Here is a 25,423-nt window from a genome sequence, read left to right as displayed (position 1 = left end):
TTACTGTACCCCGGGACCCTGTGACATGACTGTTGAGGATGGTTGTAGGTGCAACAAAGCACATTTCTGCCCACACCCAGATTGCAGCCAAATAGCCACAAAAATAACATCTCATGTCATCACTTTTCCTTGACCTCGAGGAAATGTGTTCATGAAGAGAGAGGATGAGACAGTGCAAAGAGAATCTAACAGCACTCAGTCATGTGGCTCTGAATGATGCGTTACTTTGGAATTGTGGGACGGCATTCTCAACTTTCCTTTTGTAAAGGATGGTTCACTGTATCCACTGCTAAAAGAGATAACAGTCTGGACAGGTAGAACTTTTGCTTTGTATTTAGAAAATGTAACCAGCTTCTTTCACAGCTGCTGCTTAGATACTTCTGGGTCATTTCACTCAATTAGGAACCTTCCTAAGAAGAAAAGACTATATTCCAACCTTAAAGTGGTTAGAAACAGACGTGTAACTGCCAATCAGAGACGGCAGCTTTTATGCTGTTTATCACCCGATTTGGATGTTATCATGCCATTCAATAGCTTTTATTGGCGCACATCTTTCCCTTACATATATTTAGGAAGAGGCCTCCTTCACTGTCTAGTGGGCCATTATCACCCTATTGACTCGTATTGATTTTTGACAGATTGCAAATGTGCATACACACCCGTAACAAAGAACAAAGAGACACGACACGAACATATGTAGATTTGGACAGAACTTTGAAAAAAACAACAACAAAAAAAACCAAGTAATACAGATAAGAAGGTCAGCAAATCTCTGTAGAAAATTATGCAAAGGTTCTAACACCTTAAATAGTTGTCCGATTTATGGCTGAGATCACAGGTGAGGCCTTTTAAATCCATATATGTGACTACAGCAGCAATATACATTTATCAATCCCAAATAAATGTGCCATTAACATTATCTATACCTAAAACAGATAGAAAATAAGAATGAAGAAAGTGAGAATCCTGCTTTTATACTGAAATGGAGGTATATTTTTGGGAAAATTACATTGTAAAAATTGACCCAATGTTTAGGACTACATGTCTAAATCTAAATACAGTTTCAAGTTACTCTTCAAACTGTGTGAGGCCTACAAGTCTCATATTTTTGGGGAGAAATGTGGTTTGAAACAAGCACTGAAGTAGTTAAAAGTGCAGATTTCAGACTTTTAAACATCTGCATTGACCAATCAGAAGCAGAGAAGAGATAAAATATGATCTGAAATCAGAACTATAGTTCATTCGGGGTTGAAAGCCCTCTTTAGTGTGTGTGTGTGTGTGTGTGTGTGTGTGTGTGTGTGTGTGTGTGTGTGTATGTGTGTGTGTGTGTGGTGTTCTAGGGGTCGAAACATCAACAATAAACCACAACATCCTTGATTTGCATTCAATCCAGACATCTTTGCTCTCTCCGCATTTCATCTCGTCTCTCTATATAATAAAGGCATTAAAAATATCTACTAAATATAAAAAGACACTATTTTGGGGGGGTTAAGCAAATGCCAAATTTATTGAGCAATATTTTAAAAATAAAAAATGTCTGAAGTCTAAGAATGCAGAACCCTTCCCTCGCAGTCACTTGAGATAAGTGCCTCATCTTCATAAATGTCAGTAAAGTCCCTTTCTGTTGGTGGAATTCTGTCGTGAAGTATCTCATCCTTGAACTCAATCCGCTTGAGCTTCCATGGGTGTTTTGAAAATTCAGAATTTGCCAAAAATCTGTAAAAGGACGCTTGACTGTATTCATGTCATTCATTTCAAGTTTCTCTCAGCACAGATTTTGGAGATTGTCGGATTTGGAAGATGCATTGCTTGAATGTTACACGCTATAAATGATAATGGCTGAGAGCTTGTGTCGTCTCTTCAGCGGGGAGACTAAGTGTCTTGATGAAACCTGGTTCCTGCCTCATCCTGCGAGTTTTAAATGGGAAAAATTGGACACGTCGTTATGCGAAGCTTTTAGTAGGTTACTAATAAAGACGGCATGAATTTAATGGATTATTTAATTTTCAGAAAATGACATCGTTCATTTTTGGAGTGACAAATTTCCTCCAGATGGAAATAAAGCCAGTGAATCTCCATCTCTCTCTTTTTTTTTTTCTCTCAGGCACCATTTGCTCTCAGCCTCATCAGTAGAAAGTTAACCATGGAGCCAAAGGTCACCATTAACGACAGGATTGTGGTGGTGGGGGCGTCAGACACGGCCTTATCTTTCCTTGAGGTGCTTTGTTTCAGGTGAGTCTGCCTCTGAACAAATTCCTCAGTGTCCGTTGATGTGCAGTAGTTCATGTGTATACAGTATAGCCCTTTTATGAATTTGCATCAGTTGTGACAAACAGTGTTTTTCTTCTGTCACCGCGGCCGGATTAACTGATAGGGGCCCCTGAGGCAAAAATTTGTTGAAGCCCTTATTAAGCCCCTCGCACAAACCTCCCACCATCTGTGCATTGTGTATTTAACTTATCATCTCCAAGTTTCAAGGAGAGTGCGCACAGCTTCATTATTTGCTGAGAATCTCACTTTTATGTTAAAATGAAACCACCTGGTTTCAAGATTTCTTGTCCATCAGTTAGTTTGTTGTAATTAGACTGAAGGATGGTGATGTTTTTTTTTATTTTATTTTATTTTATTTTCTTATTGCCAACAAATCCCATTAAAGCCAAAGCCAACAGTGCATGTATCTTAATAATACGTATTAGTGAGCTAACTCATTCATCTCAACCATAGTGCTCCATTGTTGTCCAAAAACTATTAAAAACACATCATTAAGCCACACTGTTGCTGTGGGTCACATGTGCCTTCATTACCGTGAACAAATACACAGCAGTTTATCTGGACTCAGTCCCACATGCATCCTCCTGCTGCCCCAAATACCCACTAGGGCACCAAATTAGGATTAATCCGCCTCTGAAAGTAGTCCCCAATAAATGCTCTAGTTCCTCCTGTTTGAGTAATGTTTGATATGAAATACTGCACTCAGCAGTTTAAGGATTGTGTTTTTGTTTTTTTTTAAATCTGACTGTCATCTTTCCCAAGTCTCTATCTCGTTGTTGATTTAACCTCTAAAAACTCATCTGTGTGTTTCATACAATGCATATTCACATTTTCCTCGCATGAAAACAGTCCTTTCCTGCCTTTAAATGGCTTAGATGTAACTCTACACCATTGTCTCTTATAGAAAGTATGAATCTGCATAGCTCAAGCCTCTCTCCACCACTCTCCCCTCAAACACACCAGCTCACCTTTGCTCAAACCCTGTAAAACTACTCTACGCTCCACAATGGCCATTTGTAATATTGGACTAATTCAGCCACAAATGTTCAAACTGGAAGCCGCTTCTTAAGAATGATACACAGAGTCCCACGCTGCAAGTTAACAGGATCTGTTCCTTAAGTTTGACAAAACCCTTAAAAGTTTGCATCTGCGGATTTGGTTTATTGAGACACATGGAGTCTTTGAATGGGATTAGTGGACAGTAAGAAAAACGCAGCACCAGCTTTATTTTTTATTTCTGATTCAGAACCATGCAAGCATAAAGTAAACTATGATGATTCATGTCTTAAAACTGGATTTGGACATAGAGCTGTCTGTAAGGAGTCTAAGTAATAGCTGATGTTGTGTTTAGGTGATGCAATTTCATCAGTTAATTATGTTCTTGGCAGCATAATGACAATGATCTGTGTGTTTATCGTTGTAAATGACCCCAAGAACCCATAAGTGCTGCATTAGAAGCAAATAACACCAAATCAACATACATACAACTTTGTTAAGGGGGCGAAATATTGTCTGAATCAGCCAGTCAGTGTCTGCATGCAGCACGAGCAGGTAACAGAAGGACAGTCGTGGTTATCTCCAAATGCCAGTGAACACAGGCAGGCAGGTTCACACTGCATGTGGTAAAAGCACAAAAGAGCCTCCCGTGAAGAGCACCGGGATGATGCAGGAGCTATAATAGATATCTGGCAGCTGTTGTGATGAAAAGTATTCATGTGATCATGTTTATCACAGACTGATACGTCTGAGAATCCCTGAACCCAAGGAGAGCTGCCCCACGCTGCAGCTTTTTCTTTCATTTCTTTATCACCTTTTATTCCAGGAATCCAGCCCCTGCAAATGTCACTTGACTCCGGGTCGGACATCTTACGTATTTGCCTTCGTCCTCGCTTTGTGAGATTAACTGCTCCAACAAATAATAAGAAGCGCGGGGCTGCTGATTCAGAGCTGGGCGATAGCTGCCAGGCAACCAGGGTTGCTGTTTTGTGTGAGTGAGATCTCACGGAGCTGGTGAGGCTGGCATGGCGGTGGTGCTGGGGCGGGCGCATACACAGCTGTCTGAGGCCTGGCATTGAGCAGGGCCAGCGCTGGCCCCCTTTAATTAGCCACTCCACTGTTCCCCCGTCAGGGATCTGCTGCAGCGATCTGTGTTTGCTGTCACTAATGAGTTGACTAATGAGGCAGTTAGTGTCCACTGAACTAATGGTGAGGTGGCGACGCATTCAGAGGGTGAAAGATGGGTCAGTTTCGGCCTGCTGGGGCCCCCCTTATCAGCCCTGCCCAAATGTCCAACCCCCCTCCCCTCCACCCCTTCACAGATTTCCCTGTGCTTATTGAATCCAGCCCAGCAGCACCAGCAGCACCACCCCCTCCCAACTCCATTACTGGCTGGGACGGGGTCAGACAGATAAAGAGCTCTGCGGCGGCTCGGCCCTCTGCTCACCGCGGTCAGGCTGCAGGGTCACCATGGCCGTCTGTCACCGGCTGATAACGGAGCAAATCCAGAGCTGCTGATTCAGTCACATCCAGACACTAATAATGGGCCTTAATGCTTCAGTGCTGCGACATAAATCCATCTTCTGGCACAGATTACCCAGAAAGTTTTGACTGCAGTCATTGTCTGATTGTTGTTGAGATTATTGTGGTACCATTGTTATTTGCATGTTCACGTCAAAATCAAGCATCGAACCACTGATGACACAACCTGCGGAAATAACAACTAATGATTTTAAACTTGTTTATTCTATAAAACCTATTGATGTATTAGGTAAAAATTATTTTTATTTTAACACATGCTCACTTTACTGCTATGTACAAATAAGTGAAGTAACTTTTCTTTCTTTTTTTTTTTTTTTTTTACAAATTTTAACAAAATCCCCACTGATCAGTACATATCACCATAGACCAGTGGTACAGCCAGTGAGCAATATAAAACAACAGTCCTCCTGTATATACAATCTCTTTTCCCAGTATTTTGGTATCTGGTGTTGTAGATGTGTGCCGGTGGGCGTTAATTTAGCAGGAAGCTGAGATAAGAACAGAGCGAGAGGTGATCAGAGCGTCAGTGCGATAAGGCTGGATGCTGGGAGGTACACACTGCTATTCAGCCAGCGTAGGAGCTGGAGCTGCTGTTATCAGCTGGGCAATGTCCTGTAGGCCGCAACAAAGGAGGTCATTTGCATCACAAGAGATGGGTTATACTGTCGACAGTAAAACGCACAAGCTTTAGGAGGCTGTTGAGGATTTTTCATGCTCAGGAACCAGAAAGGCATCAGCAGGCTGGAGAACTTCCACCTGAAAAGATTTCAAACATGGATTCCAAATCTGAGGTTTTGTAAATATGTTCATGATTGTAAGAGTAACATGCCATTTGTTTTGTGTGAGATCCAAAAGCACTGTCTGTCAGTTATGTTGAAATAGCAAAAACTTATTGAATTTTGAATCTTTAAATATGCTGAGCTGCCGAAACTGCCAACATAGGTCCTTGGAAAATTGAACTTTGTCAAATGTTAAAGCAATTGGCAAACCAAGTAATCAAAACAGAACATGAAAAGAGAATTAGGGCACAGTCTTAAAAGCTCCGCACGTCCCTACAGGTGTTTTCAGTTACGCATTTTTTTCTGATCAGACCCGTGCTCAGGTTAATGGTGGAGAAAGCTAATCTGCACACACCTGTCAGTCAGTATTTACACTCCCACACAGACCAAAGAAGACGTGTAATTATTCAGAGTAAGTGAAGGTGTACCACAGGTACACAGGGGGTGTGAACATGCCAAATGTGGTAGCGTTTTTGACCATAAATATAGATCTTCTATACCTTTTATTCCTTCATACTTGTGTCTCTGGAAGACTGGCCGATATATTGATATATACCATCGCCTATAAAGTTGGAATAATTTTTATCATCAGGCACATTCCTCTTTTTTTTTCTATTTATACACGTCAGTAATCACTTCTGACCAGGTGCAATGATCACATACTGAGTCCCAGTTACCAGGTGAAACCAATTTGGGATGTGACTGAAGAGTGGGACTGTCCACTGACACCATCAACAAGCTTGTGGACAGTATGCCACCATGTCTTAATGTATTGATCCATGTCAGGGGTGGCCATGCTCAACATTAGTGACATTTGAAATAGTAATATTGGACATTCTGATGCATGAAATCCCCTCGAATATGTTTCCTGTTATAGGATGTTTCCTGTGTTTAGTGTTCAATATGAAAAAAAAAAAACCTTCATCCTATTGTTCAATACTCCAATTTAGTTTAAGCCTGAATACACAGTTTGCAAAAGTTAGTTGTAGTTTAATTTTTACTGTGATATATATTGTATGTATATTGTGATATCAATAAAGTTTTGAGAGAGGTAGAACAAATACTTTATTCCAACTTTATGGGCACCTGTATACATGGATATATCGGCCAATTTTATATAAGTCTTGCATGTTCTAGTCTCTGTTATACTGTATTCTTTTCATCTTTATATTTAAGTGTATCAAAAACAACATACTTCAACCCATGGCTCATCTTAGGTTTTGATCTACATATTGCTACTCTTTTTTCCCCACAGAAATAGACAGCTTCAAGTCTCTAATCCTTGATCCTACTAGACATGTCTGAGTTGTTGTTTGAGCTCATATTCTTTTATTTTCAACACGATTACTTTCAACAGGAGCAGCTGGTTTCTAAAGATAACGAGGGCCAAACATCTTTGTCAGCGCACTACTGGGTTAATGTATAGCTGTGTGGTTTTATTTTCCTCTTGACTTGCCTGACATTAGTCAAAATGCTTTAGCACATGTCTGGATGAAGAACATACTTGCTGTGGAAGCTGTCGTCCTCCCTCAGAGAACATTCCTCTCACACTGTATGTGTTCACCGCATTATGTGGAAAAGCACTCATGCTTTTCAGTGTTGTTTGTTCTCTTACAGCCCTCACCTGAGGTTCAACAGCCTGACCCTCATTTCAACACATGGTTTCCCCAGCGACTGCAACCACGAGGACGTCGGATTTTTGTCCACAAGGTGAGTGAGTGAAACAGCATCAGACATGAAAACAGAAATGTTGTGGCGTCTCTGTTCACAAGCATATTGGGTGAATGTCAGCATACTGTGAGACAGTTATAAAAGCATCTAACTAGAAGAAGTAACAACAATATTGTCTGAATTTGGTGCACTTAGGTAACATACAACATGGTGTTTTTTTTTATTTTAAATATTGATTTCATTTTTACCAAAAGAAAGAAATTATGCAGATGTATTGGGAGAGTTGTATTTTAATCTGTAAGTATGTACTGTAGGTTTACTAAAGTACAGGAATCTGAGAAAACATATTCAGATCTACAAGTGTGCTGAAATTTAAAGTACATGATTATATAAGTGCGTACTGAGATCAGTAACATGAGCACAAATCTGTAGATGTAAATGTATGCTGTGTGATGTAGCTGTATATAGATATACTGTAAATATATATCTCAGCAAAGGTGTACACAGACTTCAAAATGTGTACTGTAACTTTAAAAAAGGTACACAAATCCTTAAATACAAATAAGATTTATACATTCATAAAATGATCTGCAAAAATCTGCACTTCATTTAAATCTCAGAACACAAATCTGAATTTGCAGATTCATCAATCAGATGACACATTTACAGATTTATGCACATAGTCAAAAATCTGAGTATACACATGCAGTTTGAGAGACATCCTCACATCTCTCAACCTGCATTTGCAAATAATACTGTTACATAAATAGATGGGGTTTTTTTGTTTTATTTAAAATATATGAAATATTTTACCGTGTGCTACAAACTACCAAATCCTGTTGAAACCCACTGTATGAACATCTACAGTTGAAACCAGAAGTTTCGCACCAAAACACTTCATCTCTGGGACATAGAACCCGTCTCCTTCCTGAGAGGTATGATGGCTGGACATTCCCATGGTGTTCATACTTGTGTATAATTGTTTGAACAGATGAATGTGGAACCTTCAAGCATCTGGGAATTGTACCCAAGGATGAACCAGACTTGTGGAGGTCCACAATTCTCTATTATTACAATATCTTGGCTGATTTCTTTAGATTTTCCATGTTGTCACAAAAGGAAGCAGTGTGTTTGAGGTGTGCCTTAAAATATATCCACAGGTTTGCCTCCAATTAACTCAAATGTTGTCAATTAACCTATTAAAAGCTTCCAAAGCCATGACATCATCATCTGGGCTTTCCCAAATAGTTTGAAGGCATAGTAATCTTAGTGTCTGTAAATTTCAGTTTCCTAATCCACATTTCTTCTTCTGTGCTTCTTACAGCCATGCATACAGCAGCAGAGACTTGGCCCAGATGCCTCTGCGTTCCTGCATCAGTGTGATGACGGGGAAGATGGTGGGCATCAACAGGACGTCCAAATACATCCTGGTGTCTGGTGGTAAGAAGGTGCAATATGACCACCTCATCCTCTGCACAGGCCTGCAGTACCAGGTTAGATGACCACACAGTCGGTGCTTTTCATCTTCTGAGTGTAGTGTTCCCAATACTTTCCCTCTTCATGTATGTTAGACAAACTATTAGGAGCACACTTCAGTCTAAAGCAGTCCAGTAAAACACCACCAGCCACTATGAGCTCAGTAATAAAGGTATGAGACAATTATCATCTTTCTGACAAATACATTAAAAACTGAAATTGTATAAGCGGGGTAACAGTAGAATTGATGGCAGAGCTGTTGTATTGGATTGCATAGATTTCAGATGTGTACCTTTGAGTGTATGTGCATTTAGTTGCTTTATCGCTGTTTTTCAAGCGGTTTCATCCTACAACCACGTCCCCCAGTCCTCCCTAATTTCTGGCTGAAGATTACACCACATTTACACCACATTTTCTAAAATGTAAAGTATGAGTGAAATTTGATGTAAATCGGTCCGTGTGTGTGTGTGTGTGTGTGTGTGATGTGATGCTGTAGGTGCCCTGTCCCGCTGGCGTGGATCTTTGCCAGCCCGTCACAAACAGCCAGCTGCCGCCTCAGTCCGCTCACGGCAGATACTCCGGGCCCGTCCCCTCCAACCTCTTCACCCTCAACGACCTCCACGACTGCGTGGCTGCTCGCCGCTGGCTGTGTGCCAACTTTGTGGAGCTGGAGGGTAAGTGAAAAACCTCCCCCACACGCACACACATACACACACACACACACACACACGGAGCACCTAAAATTAATCTGTAGTAGTATGTCATTACTCAGCCAGTCATTGCTGAAGTGCCCCGGTATAATTAGCAGCTAATTAGCTACAGAGAAATCTTTCATCTCTGTGAATCAGGTCGGCCTCTTCCATCCATTTTCCATTATCATATCACTTTCTGAGAGCCAGGCTTTTCAGAGCAGAGAAAATACACAGTGTCATTAAGCAAAATTAATCTGCTCTCTGAAGGAATTGTGCAGTGATCTAGAGTGAGGCTTTTATACATACTAATTAGCTGATCCCTGTCATAAAGGAAAACCATTAATAAATGCAAATTGCGGTGGCAGACTTTTGCAGATATCATGTTTATTTCCATATTTTAATAATAACAGCATAAGGAAATAGAAAGTGTATGTAAATTGATGCCCATAGTTGAAATCAGTGGTGCTGTCATATCTGTTCTGTCTCAGCAGCAGCTATCAAGAATATTTTTATCATTGAACACAAATCCAATGAAAATACAAAAACAAAAAACAACAATGTTTGAGTTCTTCTCCCAACACGGTCTAATTTTCCTACCCTGTTTGTGACTCTCAGGTCCAATGTCATTCACAATGAAGCAAATCTTTAAAAACAGCTCATAAACATGCAGTTTAATCTTTTAAAATAGATGCAGTAGAGACGACACAAAGCGGTGCAAAACAACCAAATGACATAATAGCAACTTATGACAAGTGCATGAGATGTGGATGGGAACTGTACATGAATGGGTGGAGGTCATGTAAGTAGCAAATAGAGGGATAAAAAAACAGCTCAAAACTGTAATTTTTTATCGAGGAAACAGGAGCAAACAGAGCATTTGATGAGGTCTGTTTTCAGTGGCAGATAAATCCACATTTGTTGACCTTGTGAGTATTTGTGGCAGCAGGACGGCGTATGTGGGATTTATTCAAATAAACTGTGATTTGTGTTCATGTTGATGAAGGAGTACACAACCATAGTGCAACAGTGTGGCTCACTGATGTATTTTTAATTTTTCTGGACAACAATGGAGCTCTTTGGCAAAGAGGACAATGATATATGAGGGTTTTTTTAATTATTTTTAAACAGAAAAAAGGATCGATTAAAAAAATAAAAATAAAAATAAAGTGCTGAACTGCACAAGTGTTCCATATGTAGATAATCGATGTTCACTACAAAAGGGCATTACTTTAAAAATAAATAAAAAGTCAAGGCACACTGTTCCATTAAGTTGAAAACCTTAGATAAAAGTCTTTTGCTGTTTGTACTTTCTTACTTTCTGGACCCTGTGGTTTCTTTTCCTTTTTTTTTTTTTTTCCGTGTTAAAGAGTTTTTCTTTTCTATCTAAGTGGCTTGTGTCAGGAGAGCTGGTTTCATTCTGATCAGATTGTAAGAACCGGCAAAGCAACTCTATGATATTGGGCTACATGTATGACTTGAGCCTCCTCTCATTCAGCACCACGGACAGAGACCATGAACTGCAGCCCGTGAAGCCTCCGACACACTCACACTCATGTTAACTACACTTAATCTTGAATATCTTGAATAACCAGATCTGCACTACCTCAACAGAACTATGTCAATGCTGGAGAATGGTCTGGCTGCACCTCATCAAAATCATGCTATGTGGCTCGTTAGTATTTCTTTAAACCAATCAAATTAATCTCTGCTGCTGCTAAGCCCAGGACAGTGTCCCCGCAGCATAATGCAGCTGTTTTGTTGAAAACATTTGAACATAGGGAGGCGAACACTGTCATTAAATTGGCTGATTCACTGAAAGAACCAAGCAGGCCTGTCTCACTGCACAATCCAAATCTTTGGTAAAATTGCCATTTTCACGTGTAGTTTACTGCTCGGAGGTCATTGTAGTTGTTTGCAGCAAGAGAGGAGATTTTGAAAATGCTAGCACACAGATAGCAGAAGGGGAGGAGAATCCTACATGAAATTTGCTTTAGACTTACACCCACAGTCTGCATCTGGTGAGTCAAACTACACTTGACTGGTTGATTCCTAAAATTTTTGTTCAGCTTTGTTTTTTAGTTGCTTAAAAAAATAACTGAAAATGATGCCATCTGTGGCAAGAAATAATTTTAATGGAAGTAAATTGAATAGAATTATGTGATCACACCTCTGACTCCCACCATAAAGAGATGGAAGACAGAATGGGAAAAAATGCCTCAGATAACACACAGTAGAATATGTAGTTATTTTACTTGTTGCATTGTTTTTGAGGTGAAACAGAACCTTGTTTCTCTCAAGTCCCTCATCATCAACTGCCACAAAAAACACCTGCACATCTGAGTGGTGTTTGTCTTCTTACACAACGTTCGAAAAGAAAATATGAAGAGCCTGCTTTCCAAAATGTTGAAAGTTTCCTCTAAGGCAAAGGCATTGCTGTGCTAGGAATATGGTGGATAAGATTATGAGAATACGTTTGGTTAGAAGAAATCATGGCTAGACATTCAGGTTTTTCTGCTCCTTTTCATGTGTTTACTCGGATCCACATAAATTCACGTACATATTAAAACTCAGGTTGGGCTGTCTTTGTCTCAGACCTTTGTGATGGCAGACCAGCTGGTCCAGACAATGTCCTTTAAAATTTAATACAATCAGTGAAAGATGAGGAGTGTATGTTCTGTAAAATATGAAGAGGCTTCTCTGAACTGAAGAGTATTCATCAAAGAATGGATTCACTCATGGAAAACTCATTCACATGCTCATCACATTTACATTGTTTGATTTTGTATTTGTCTTGGTGCATCTGTGGTTCATTGTTGAGGAAGCTGAGGGCCTCTGAGGGCCTGGAAAACCCGAGCAGATTGAGCTCCTGTTGAATAATTTGCATCACGCCTCTGTAACGAGAAAAAAAAACATAGCTATATATATAGACTTATAGAGAATATATAGACCTCCATCTGCAGTGTGGAGTTTATGTATAGATAATTCTGCTTAGTGGTGATTATCAGTGCCTTGCTGTCAATGTGTTTGTAAGAATGGCTCCATTAGTTTGCTGGCTTTGATCCACTGTGATCCAGAGTGAAATATCTATTGCAGGGGTGTCGACATCTGGTCCTCGAGGGCCGCAATCCTGCATGTTTTAGGTGTTTCCCTCTTCCAACACACCTGATTCAAATGATCAGGATCGTTATCAGGCTTCTGCAGAGCTTGATGATGAGCTGATCATTTGAATCAGGTGTGTTGGAAGAGGGAAACGTCTAAAACATGCAGGATTGCGGCCCTCGAGGACCGCAGTTTGACACCCCTGATCTATTGGATAGAATGCTGAGTAACTTTATCCAGATACCCATGTTCCTCAGAGGATGGATCCTACTGACTTTGGTTTATGCCATTTAAATTATGAGGCTTTTAAATGAGGTAAAGTTTCACATATTTGATTCAGTCCAATGGCATTCAATATGTATGTTTTAGAATTTGCTATCTCAAGTCCTTGCCATGACTGTTGCTGCCTGAGTCCTCATTTTTGGAAAAAGTTGGAGACACTTGGAAACACCACGAACTGCTAATTGTTCTTTCCTCTCCTGTTTCCAGATAATGCCATTGTCTACGGCAACAGCATTGATGTCTACACCACCGTGGAGACTTTGCTCAGTCTTGGCATCCGTGGATCTCGTATCCATCTAGTCCTCCCACCTCCCAAGCCTGGCATGTTCTGCTTCACGGACCCAGCCATAGATAAGGCGGTGGCGAGGGCCATGGGGAGCGCTGAGGTCCAGATCCACCACGACTGCGTGTTGGCTCAGATGAACAACGGCGAACACCCCGACCCTCTCACATCGGTGTCATTCAACACTGGCGCGGAGCCTCTCCATCTGCAGTGTGGAGTGAGTCAAAGTTTTTGATGATTTTTCAAAATCCTCTGGATGATTTCTGTGCTTACCCAGCCAGTTATTAGTTGTTTTTTTTGTTTTTGTTTTTTTACAAAAGGAAACAATAGCTAAACAATGGTGGGGTCTTCGCCAAGGTGTCTGGTGGAGCTGGAAAAGCTCAACAGGCTGAATTCACCAGCGTGTGGCTGTTGGTTGGATGTTAATTTCCCTCCTGGAAGCAAACTGTATTTGTCAAGCACAAAATGATTTTGGTGTGTTTCCCATTTCCATCATTTCCATTGTCTCAGACAGAGGAGGATTCTGCTGTCTGCTTTGTGTTGTTGTTATCTTTTTACATTTCGCTGTAGGTGTAGCCCCCGTTGTTATATTCTGCATTTAACTATTTTATGTAGTGCGACGCAGTGTTCCAAAACTTTCAGAAATGTGGCTTTGCAGATGTGTGTTGAGGAAAGAAATGTGTTCAACATATTTGTAAAGCCTCAGGGGAAATACTCAGTGTTGTCTTAAGGCTCCACTAACAATAACTTAGGAAACAATTTCCTTCACTATATTAATCACTAAGTTTCATTTCGTTTAAATAGTTTGTTTTTCTTTTTTTGCTTGTATTTGCTAAATCACACAGTCCTCATGATTCTGGGCACCTTGTCGACTTTTTGAATTCAAGCTCAAACATGTCTGTCCGTGAAGTCTCTTTTGTTTTAAAGGCACAATAAACTTCAGCTTGTTGCCTCCTAATCTCACAGTGACCACTGTTCACACCAGTCTGCTGTGCATGGGCTAATCCTTGGTCTGTCAAAGGTTCGCTGTTGGTGTGAATCAGCTTAATGACAGATCTTTCCTGATTTAATACCTGGTTTCTCCAGGTTTAATCCCCAGTTTGTTTCAGGTTGATTTCCTATTTTATATCACATTAATCTGTTGTTTGTTATCAGGCTAATCCCTGGTTTAACCTGAGTTGATGCCTGTTTCTCCAGATCTCGAGATTCACCCTGATTAGTCTCTGGTCTGTCTCAGGTTAATTCCTAGACTCACTCGGGGGTAAGCTGTGGTCTTTCTCAGACTCATTCTTGCTTTGTTTACTCCCGTTATTCACCACATAGTCTCAGAATAATCCATACTTTATCCCGAGGTAATCTCAGGATTTGTTCTGGTTTAACCCGTGCTCTATTCTATGGTGTCTCCTGGATAAATTATAGTCTTGCTTTAACCACTGTCCCAGGTTAATTCCTGCTCTGTCTTGGTTTTACACTGCTTTTTTATATCAATTAGACAAGACTGAATGTGTTGATTGGTGAACTTTGGTGTATTTTGTTAACTTTTGAAAGGTACGTTTCCTCCCTGCTCCCAGTTTCTATGCTGAGCGAAGCTAGATGTCTGCTGGCTGTAGCTCATATTTAGCAGACAGATATGAGAGCAGCATTGATTTTCTGAAGTCTGTCTTCGTAAGAAGAAGTACATTTCCCAAAATGTCAAGATTTAGCCTGCCACACAAAAACCAGGAATGCTGAGGGGGGCAAGTAGGAACAAATGTTAACACATTGGTTTGTGGGAAATGTGTACCTGGAGATCGTAAATTTTTTATTTTTTTTCTGTGCAGGTATTTATCAACCTCTCCAATAAGGGCGTTGACTATGATGCCTTCAAGAGCATCAACAAGTCCTTCCTGGTCTTTGATAGCAGACTTGTTATAAACTCCAATTTCGGCACCAACGATCCATCCATTTACGGTGCCGGGCCTCTCACCAAATTCTCCCGCCGCTACTACACAGAGTGGTCCCACGCCGACTTCAACTCCAAGGAACTGGGCCAGGAACTCGCAGCCATGTTGCTGCATCAGTTTGACCCAACGCTGGAGCCTGCGGACGAGACGCCACCTGAAATGGATTATCTTGTGCCCACATACAAACAAGCCAAGATTCAAGGTAACGTACTTCAGCTTTGATTTGCTCTGTGCGATTATTATTGTGAGAAGCTGCTGGCTGCTAACAATGAATTCCTGTGTGAACATTTTCTTTTAATGATATCCTCGATGTTCCTCAACCGTCTGGATAGTTTAAAGTTTTGGTGGAAGTTGGATTTCTTCCAGAAATGCTCCACTGATTTTGTGTTTGGCTTGCGTCCCTCAGCTTTTATGTGCACAGTGTTGTTCCTTTGACATTTTTTTCAAAGACTGAGATATTTTGTACTGATGATTCATCTGAGAGAGTTTCATGGTTATACAAGACATGAAGTACTAAGAGCTTAGATCATGTAACATTTTCTGGTACTGCTCTGCCACACAAAAAGGTACACCAAATTTTTTCCGAACTTTAATGTAACACTGGAGTTACTTGAGCAAGTTATGGATCTTGCATAGAGGTGTGCAATGAGCAAATGGAATGGTATGGTCTTTCTGCAGGGTGTTTGCATGTTCTCCCCGTGCTGCGTGGGTTCTCTCTGGGTTCTCCTGCTTCCTCCCACACAGTCCAAAAACATGTTGAGGTTAACTGGTGATTCTAAATTGTCTGTAGGTGTGAATGTGAGTGTGCTTGGTTGTCTGTCTCTAAGTGTGGCCCTGTGATAGACTGGTGACCTGTCCAGGGTGTCCCCTGCCTTCACCCTGAGTCAGCTGGGATAGACTCCAGCCCCCCACGACCCTAGTGAGGATTAAGTTATGTATAGATAATGGATGGATGGATTTTAGTTTTGTTCTAAATCACACTAGGGAACTAGATGTGAACCAGTTTTCTGATGGAAACTACCGTTGAATGAAAGAAATCGGTTTATCACAAACAGAAAATTCCTTCACATTCATCAGCAGATCTCAGGCTTACTTGTATTTTCACAGTTTGTCACCTCAATACTCTCCTCTATGTCCTTCTTCCTGTGCATCAATGTTTTTGTCTGATTTCATCTGAGAGAATTTGCACTGCCAGTATTTTTTTTAATGACGCTTTTGTGAAACAATTTCCAATCTTTTACGCACCCACCCACTGACGATGTTATTGCGAGGGACACTTAAAGCACAGCAATGCGAAACAATGTCGTATTGTGCTGCAGTGCATTCACAGAGCACCCAAGGCCACTCCACAGGTTACATAAACACAACAGCCACTCCGCTCTGTCCTTCACACAGGGATGACACACACGTGAACTTTTCAGAGGGATTTTAATGTTCAGGGAGAGCAGAGATGCCATATCACCGCCTGTTATCTGAGTTCATAGTTTCAGTTCTGTTTTCTCCGGTGGATGGATGCTCACAGTAAAATGTGTGTTATGTCGATTCTGCTCTTGTTTCAACTTATTTCAATATCTTCTGCTGATAAAAGCACAATGACTTCAGATTTATCGCTTATTTATATTATAAAATGTCAGTGAATTGCCATCAGCCCAAAATCTCCAAATGCCTTGTTTTGCAAAACCTACACTCAAAATCTCAATTTAAATTTATATAAACCTTACATCTGAGAGGGTGTGGATGAAAAGTATTGTGCATTTCTGCTTAATATATTAAGTGCAGGGCTGCAAGGTGGCTCAGTGGTTAGCACCATCGCCTCACAGCTAGAAGGTCGCCGGTTTGCGTCCTGGTGAGGACACCCGGGATCTTTCTGCGTGGAGTTTCCATGCTCTCCCCGTGCAGCGTGGGTTCTCTCTGGGTTCTCTGGCTTCCTCCCACAATGGAAAGATATTCTTTGGCCTTTTTTAGCTTTATTAGATAGGACAGAGCGAGAGAGAGAGACAGGAAAGTAGGGGGAGAAGAATGGGGGAAAGACCTGCAGCAAAGGACCACAAGCAGGACTCAAACCCATGACCGCTGCATCAGGGACTGTAGCCCCTATACATGGGACGTGGCACCAAACTTTATATATTTAACCTGTGGTGTGTGTTTTACCTCTTTCTTCAGGTGGAAAGCTTCCTGGAGGATACAACTACCTTCATGTTACCAAACCAGCTGCCACCGACCTGACAGGCCTTGATGTTAAACATGTAAGTTCTTGATGTTCAGCATGTCGTGGTTTTTGCAGTTATCTACCATACTCACACATGTTGCACTGCTGTTTACAGGACTTTCATTTCCTCACGTATAGTATATTTTCACTGTTAGCATTTGACACTTGATGGTGCATTTTTCACTTTAGTACATTTTTTTTTATCCACAGTGTATTTTGTGCATTTTGTAGTATAGTATATTTTAGTATATTTTTCTATTTTCTTATTTATTGATATTGTGGTGGTGGTCACTTTACTCTTTCTACTTGCTACTGTAACAACACAATTTCCCCTTGGGCATCAATAAACTATTTCTGTTCTGCTCTATGTCAGGGTTTCCTCTGGTCCACACACTGAAACAGCTCTCGTGGTTTATTTATGGTTTGGACTTGTCAACTCTTCTAAAATGATGTACAGAAAGAAAAAAACAATAAAACACCAGAATGCATTGCTTTTGAATTGTGGTTGAAAAGAATAATTTTAAAAAACTAAACTAAACTAAACTCTCCTGGACAAATTAGAGCACTTGCTGATGAGCAGTGGGCCAAAATCAAAATACCTGTCGGGAGTTTTTTTTTTTTTTTTTAATATTTCTGTTGAACCATAATTCAAAATCAATGTCCTTGTTTTCATAAAATTTTTATTTATTATTACTTTTGTCAATTTCACCTTATTTCAGTTTAATGGGAGAGTATGAATACATTTGAGGACAACTGTATATAAGAATTAGGAACATAGGGTGTCAGAACAACCAAAATCTGAACAGGTAATTTCCAGTTTTGCATTCACCTAGGAATAAAGATATGTCACATGTAACAAAACCATTTTGAGCCACATTAGTCAGATGTAGTTCCCAAAGTGACTAGCTGTATTATTGATGTACCCATACAAGTACTGGAATGGTATTTGTTTACAGAATAAGTCTTGTGATCGTTAGTCAATGAACAGTCAATGAATTCCATAAAAAGCACTGACTGCCTGGTGACAGCAAGCATATTGTATTGCCAATAACAGCACGTCATTGAGCCACCCTGTTGCACGGTCTGATGTGTTCATTTATTAATATGAAAGCACACACTGTAGTTTGTTTTGCCTCGGTCCAACAGACGCCACCCTGTTGCCACACTTACGAAACCTAAAAAAAATGCTCACTAACTCGTGTGTTCGTCTGTGTGAAGCTCCAGGACGGAGGGATTGTGACGGGACGAGTGGAGACGGGCGACTACTTCTGTTTGCATCTCGACCAGTATGAGCGGGTGGAGACGCTCACCTGCTTGTCCCTGAAGCCCCTCCCCGTCTCCAATTACCTGTGTCTGTACGGGAAACACGAGCAGCTGCTGTGCCAGCTGCTGAGACGCTACCACGAGGGCCTGATCCACGACCTGTACAGGTGGGACAGACAGCTACTGTTTGACAGTTATCTGTAGGTATATGTTATCCATATGATAACATATCTGAAAAGAATCAAGTCAATATTTCCATTTTGTAAATAATGAACTTAAAGAGAAATACAAAAACTTTAAACCTCCAATTCATAGTTTCTACTTCAGCATGTGTCTGTAGACCACAAATTCCATTATCATACCAAGATTTAAGACCACATTGGCTGCCCACACAACAAGCTGAGCCAAGAAAAGACAAACTGACACTTGTTTGAGGCATTGTATGAGGCATGTATGACATGTCACTTAATAAACCTTCAAGGAAAATACAGTTTGTATCAACCCAGAAGTGAAGTAAGGCTTAAAGTGCAAATGAACAGTATGACTTTAGTTATGTACAGGTTGTAAATTAAAGTAATTAATGTGTAAGTAAACAGTAAAAACAGTGATGTACACACTATACGAGGTGTGTCTGGTGACTGGTGTCACTAGAGACAGATTTCAAATCCAAACTACAAACTACAAGTTTTCCTCTTCCAAGTAATCCGCCTGGAGTCTAACACACTTCCCCAGTCTTCTCTGCCACGCCGCCATGCACTCCTGGAAGGATTCTTCTGGGATCCTCCTCAGCTCTGTCATCACAGCCATCTTGATGTCGTCCATGTCTTCAAAACGGGTCCTCTTGATGACCCATAATCCCATGGAATAAGGTCAGGTGAGTAGGGAGGTTGCTCCAGCACGGTGATGTTCTTCTCAGCCAGGATCTGTGGGATGCTCAGGGCATTGTGAGCAGGTTGTCATGGTGAAGCAGCCACAACTTGTCCTGCCACAACTCTCACCTCTTCTCGGCAACTGAACGAAGCAAACGCCACAGGACCTCTTTGTAGACGTGCTGGTTGATCGTCTGAAGGGGAAAACTGGTAGTTTGTAGTTTGGGTTTGAAATCTATCTTTTGTGACACCAGTCCTGGAACTTCTCTGAGACACCTCGTATTTCACATCCTTGGCAAACATTTGCACAAAAGAAGCTCTTTTTTCTTGCTGCCTGGAGTTCACCATCATGTGTACGACTGCCCATGTGCAGAATATGTTTGTGTATGCGGACTTGCAATTGTAGTTTGTATAGAAGCAAGTTAAAGTCTGCTGACCGTGAATGTTTTGGGGCGTCATTAGAACTTGCTATAGTGAACAACTGCTTGCTTATTACACATCCAGCAGTTACAGAGCAACATTCAGATGAACTCCTGATTGTGTTTACTTACATATAGACCTCATATCTGATATCTTTTAGCTTTATTTTTGGTCTCTACCAACTCCTAAATGAAATATCTGGATTTTCTGCTGCTAAAGGCTCTACTGTGTTTACAAGCTTGTCTCAGAGAACAGAGAGCGGGCACCAACTGAAAATGATGTTATGAGATCGGAGAAACAGCGAAGTTTTAGTAAAGTTGCAGCTGAGCAATGAGCTGAAAGCTACTGCAGCTCTGTGAAGCGGAGGGAGCTGCAGATTCAGCGAATATTTCCCTGTAGATTCATTGTTTTCATTTGTTAATTATTAGAACTACTTTCAAGAAAAACTTCTATTTAGTTATTATTTGGCTGAAATTTGTGCATTTTCCTGTTATTTCCGACCAATTGGATCATAAAAATGTGTTATTCTTGAGTCAATCAAACTGGTTAAAAACACAGAATTACTGTTTTCAACTTAATTTTTTTCATATTGATATTATGATGATTTTCTTTTGGGGTGGATAAAACCTCCCTGGGGGTCCCGGAAATTCCTCTATACCGGAGAATTTCCTTTTAACACCATGAGAGTACAAGTATCCAGATTATCTAAAGCACTTCATTTGGAGGTGAAACTTAAAGTAAGTGCTTTTTAAAACTGAAGGGGGAAAAAAATCACTTTTCACCTTCATTTCACTTTCATGTTGTTTTTTTCTGTCACCAATAGCAGCAATTGACAGACCAGTGAGAATCTGTTAATACACCAAAATTATTCTTTGATTTTCACGCCCATGCGTTTATTTCTCCTGTCCAGGCTGTTGAAATCTGAGAGGCGTAATTAATCACTAGCTGCAGTTAAATCATGAATATGAATTACAGTTCCTCATCAGAAAATAAAAAAGCTCCAGCATCATAAATAACAGCAGAAGAAGGGACATTTTTCTTTACTGTTATCCTTTCCTGGAGTTTTTTTTTAAAAATCAGCGATGCAGAAGGTAAACAAACATCAGAACAAACAACTTACAGTTTCAACAGACCGGTGGAAATGATCAGTTTGCCGAATGATGTCTGCTTTTAGTTTGTTGACAACAAAATGACAAAGCAGCTTCTAGGCATTGGTGTGTTCTGCATTGTTATTATGTCTTCAACTGTGTTTCTGTTATTCTGTCCAGCCCCCAGTAGTATAATTTTATGTATGCACGAGAAAAAACATGTTGCTGTTTTTCAGTTTGGGATTTTTGCTCTGAAATGAGACAGACAGCAGGTGGTCAAGCTCGTGGAAACAGATGTTTTCATGATCAGGTTCTGTGTAATAATAATGAGCCACTTTCACTGCTTCAGGAGGAAACACTCTCAGAAAGGTAGTGAAACTTCCTCGCATCGTGGGTCCACCGACTGATGACTTCGGCGGTCAAAACAACACACGAGAAGAGAGATCTGCTGTCTTTTGTCCTCTCGCTGTCTGTGTTTGCTGGTGTGACTTTGTGGTGTGTGCGTGTTTGTCAAACAGCGGGTGACCTGCTTCTGAGGTTTCAACACAAATGACCCCCAGACATGGACGTCTATTGTCCCCCCCCCTCCGCCTCCTAATCTGTTTATGCAGCTCCCCAATCTGTCATTGTGGCCGGCGCAGGACGAGACAAAGCCGGAGCCTCCCCGCTGTAGAGGCTGATTCCTCGTCACGCCGCTCCCTCAGCTGACTCGTAAAGTCATTGTGGAGGCTGACGGAGCATCAGGAGCCGTTAAAATAATTGATTGACCGTGTGTCGGCTGGGGGTTATTCAGTCAGCACAGTTAGTGCAGCTTCTGGATGCTGGAGCCTTTCACATAAAGAGCCAGTTCACACAAATTACAGTGAAAGTTCCCAGTAGTGGACGTTAACAAAGTGAACTTACTCATGCACTGTGGCTAATTACAGATTTGAGGTGCTTTAAACAAGTGTTTTTATACCACTTTCTTTACTTTCCGATACTTTTCATTGGTAAATACAGCACTTTCTACGTCACTTCATTTACCTGACAGCTGCAGTTGCTGGTTTATAATTTAAAATTTTTATCTGCACACTTTTACTAAAGTCAGACTTACTTTGAGAGTATTTGAACTGTGCATCAGGTTCTGAATTCTTCCTCCACAGTCCATCATCTCTTCTCTCGACCCTTTTAAAACCACTGATACCACAATAGAAAAGTACTGGATTCCTGCATACTGGCTTCTGAACCTAAATTACAGAAACAAAAAATATACTTAAAGCATCCAAAGTAAAAGAAAAATTAGGTAATATATCATTTACTGTCTCATAATAGACTCGCTCTCTGCCTTCTGTACAGTTTAGTCAAGTGCTCAGGAAAAAAGAACATTTTTGTAGTTTTTTTTTCTTTGGGACCCCCAACAGTTCTGTAAATTGAACTATGTGATGTAGCTTTGGTGAGGGTGCCAACAAATCATAGATGTCTAAAATGCGAACAGTAGAGCCTCTGATTTAATTAGTGGTGCATGATACTAAAATTTCTGGCCGATACGATATCCGACATTAAGTTTTCTAATATCGCCGATAACCGATATTATCGATGACGACATTAAATTTTTGTTCACACTGAAAAATGAGTATAAGTACGCACTGTGAGAACGTGAAGACTTTCAAAAGAAATTAGACCACACATTCTTTTTTATTACGTAACAAAAGTAAAACGTATTTCATCGTATTTAAACATATTTAACGTTCAAGTCCAGGAACACTTAAGTAAAAACATCTGCGAAATAGCAGCGATATCAAATGTAGAGACGAAGGCGCTAATGTTCGACAATCAGCCGTTTTTCACATCGACTAAACTTGTTTATCGGACCGATACCAATATAACAGAAAAAACACTAGTATCGGCCGATACCGATGTGGTCGTCGATATATCGTGCATCCCTAGTTTTAATTAATAACAAGCAATCGAACTTATTTTTTCTTTTTCGTGTCCAGATTTTGAAATGTCCGTCTTGGGAATCTTTCTTCAAACACAACAATGGATTAACTGAATTAATTTTTTGTGTTTTTACAGTTTTGAAAATACAGATTAAAAAAGAAAAGAAAGGAAAGGAAAAAGCAGCATGTCTTCGTAGAAACAGTGTCACTCTAGATTATACGCTGTGTAAAGTGTCAGCAGATTTCCTCATTTCTGCCAAAGAAACTTTCCCTCAAAAAACTGTAATTCGTGAGATGAATCAAACCAAAACTATCTGTATGACGACTCACCACTAGAGGTAAATGACAATACTGTGTGTATGTATCATCAGTGGTTCTAGTGGTGGGCCCTACAAGAACATATCTTATAATTTGGTGAATCTTAAAAATATGCTGAGACTAAACCAACTTTGCCAGTTTGGTGTCAGTGGACAGTTTTTGTGTCACTTTAGAGATTAAATGATTTGTTCCTAAACTGAGAGGAGGCAAATTATTGCTTTAAATGTCGTGGATCAGTTTTCAACACTCACTGTGACACATTGTTTTAGACGTCCGTTAGCAGTAGCGCTCTGCTGTCCTCCTGCAGTGGGATGACTGACTGGGTGAACACAGCAGATGTTGTAAATGCTGTGTGAATGTGTCTCCTGCAGTTTCTTCAGAGAGAGCTGGTGTATGGCCATCTTCCACGACCGTTTCTCCGACTTCGAGAAGGAGGTTCGACAGATCACCTCAAACACACTGGAGGTTAGTGCTCCGCTGTGAAGGGATTTAGACTCATCTCAGGCTCTTCTTTCTTTCTTTCTTTCTTTCTTTCTTTCTTTCTTTCTTTCTTTCTTTATTTCTTTCTTTCATTTTTCATCCATCTTTTCACCTTTTGTTTTATTTTAAATTTTTCTTTCTTTCTCCTTTTTTTTTTGTTTTTCATTTTCTTCCTTTTGTTCATTTTCATTTTTCTTTCTTCTTTCCTTTGTCACTTTCTTTGTCTTTTTATTTTTCACTTTGTCTCTTTTGTTCTTCTCTAGTCATTTTGTTTGTTGTTTGTTTTTAATGCTTATTTTCCCTGATTGTTATAAAGGGGCAGATTGCATAAGTTTATTCTTTCTGCTCCCTTTTCATTCATTGGAAACTTTGTATTGTATTGTACTGTATTGAATTGAAATAGGGTTTTTTTGTTTGTTTGTTTGTTTTGTTTTGTCAATGAATGAAATTACTACTTCTTGTCTTTTTCTTTCTTTTTCTTTTTCATTCTTTTTTGTTTTTTTTCTAAAGTATTTTTTTCTCTCACTTTTATTCTTTAGCATTTAGTGTTTTGTTAATCCTCTGTCAGTCTTAAATCATGCTTTCTTTGTGGCTCTTTCTGTCGTTATCGTGCTTGTTTTCTTTCATTCATCATCTTTCTTTTAAGGCTTTATTTCTCATTCTTTCCTTATGGTTTCTTGCTACCTTCACCACACTGTTTCTTTCATTTTAATATTTATTTCTTTTGCCTTTTTATCATTACTGTTTTCTTCCTCATCCTCAACACTCAAAATACAGAATGCCAGGATGAAGGCAGGTTGGAATCTAACATGAAGACATTACTGCAGTTGTAAAGCACTCCAAAGTGTTGAATGCTTCCACACTGTTCACACAAACAATCTGAGATCAGTGTTTTTGCCGAGGACACTGTGAGTCGTGAACAGAAGGAGATGACCTGTTCTACCAGCAGCATGTCAACCTCATCAAGTTTAATCTCAAACATTGAGGTGCTGTCTACATCTCCCCATGTGTCTCTGCAGGGCGATGAGTCAGACGTCCCCACAACAGACAGTTTTCTAGATGCAGAGAGACGAGCGGCTCTGAGGAGCAGCGCCGTAAAATATCTGATCTACAACCAAAACCTGCTGCCCATGTTCGCCCACCCAGGAAAGCTGTGACATCTCAGAGCTACCAGCAGCCTGCTACATGTGTTTAAATAGCAGAGGTCAGGTGACTCACACACACATTTTATTTTCCAGATGTACGGTGATGCAGCAGAGCACAATAAATAAGAAAGTTGAACATTGCTGCGTAATGATTTACAGCTTACAGTTTAAACATGTCCAAGTAAACTCTGCTGGGGAAGTTGCTCACACACACACACACACACACACAGCTCTGGGAAAGTTCCGAAAACACCCGCACACGCCTCAAAGTCCTTCAAAGTTTCATTAATATGCAGGAATTCAGCGAGTTAGAAGCACTTACCTCTCTGTGACCTTGACACATGAACATATTATGAAGTTTATGTTATTTAAAGGGGCTGGAATCAGGATGCAGTCAGTGGTTATTCCTGATGTGTGTTGAGCACAGTGGGGAGACAGCACAGGATATCTGGAGAACTTAGAACTTCTTCCTGTGTTTGGGCTTCATCGAAAGAAAGCATGTGCAAATGGAAGCACCTGTAGAGTCTGGCAGTGACTACTTCAAGTACAGCTCTTCTAGTGTTGAATTGAAAAGGTTAGGAAGACGTTATAAAGGAGAATCTCCTCAAACAGTGTCTCAAAATAACAAGTATTTGTTTTGAGTGCCATTGGTTTGCCTGGTGCATGTGCAGTCGTTCC

At 40.4% G+C, this 25,423-nt stretch overlaps 1 protein-coding gene across 1 annotated transcript in view; it reads left to right on the top strand.

The window, feature by feature from the left end:
* cfap61 (cilia and flagella associated protein 61) overlaps positions 1 to 24,757 on the top strand; it is a 44,782-nt gene extending 20,025 nt beyond the window's left edge. The window contains exons 15-24 of the mRNA XM_008291888.1: positions 2,105 to 2,232; positions 7,206 to 7,298; positions 8,584 to 8,752; positions 9,232 to 9,409; positions 13,016 to 13,308; positions 14,912 to 15,236; positions 17,198 to 17,280; positions 18,462 to 18,673; positions 23,492 to 23,585; positions 24,629 to 24,757. Coding sequence (XP_008290110.1) covers positions 2,105 to 2,232; positions 7,206 to 7,298; positions 8,584 to 8,752; positions 9,232 to 9,409; positions 13,016 to 13,308; positions 14,912 to 15,236; positions 17,198 to 17,280; positions 18,462 to 18,673; positions 23,492 to 23,585; positions 24,629 to 24,757 — 1,704 coding nt within the window. The remainder of the gene's footprint in view (positions 1 to 2,104; positions 2,233 to 7,205; positions 7,299 to 8,583; positions 8,753 to 9,231; positions 9,410 to 13,015; positions 13,309 to 14,911; positions 15,237 to 17,197; positions 17,281 to 18,461; positions 18,674 to 23,491; positions 23,586 to 24,628) is intronic.
* Positions 24,758 to 25,423: the final 666 nt, after the last annotated feature.

Source organism: Stegastes partitus, unplaced genomic scaffold (assembly GCF_000690725.1).
Source record: "Stegastes partitus isolate 25-593 unplaced genomic scaffold, Stegastes_partitus-1.0.2 Scaffold767, whole genome shotgun sequence".
In the NCBI taxonomy this organism is placed as follows: domain Eukaryota; kingdom Metazoa; phylum Chordata; class Actinopteri; family Pomacentridae; genus Stegastes; species Stegastes partitus.
The sequence above is the reverse complement of the archived record's forward strand: the minus strand, read 5'-3'. Positions and strand labels throughout refer to the sequence as shown.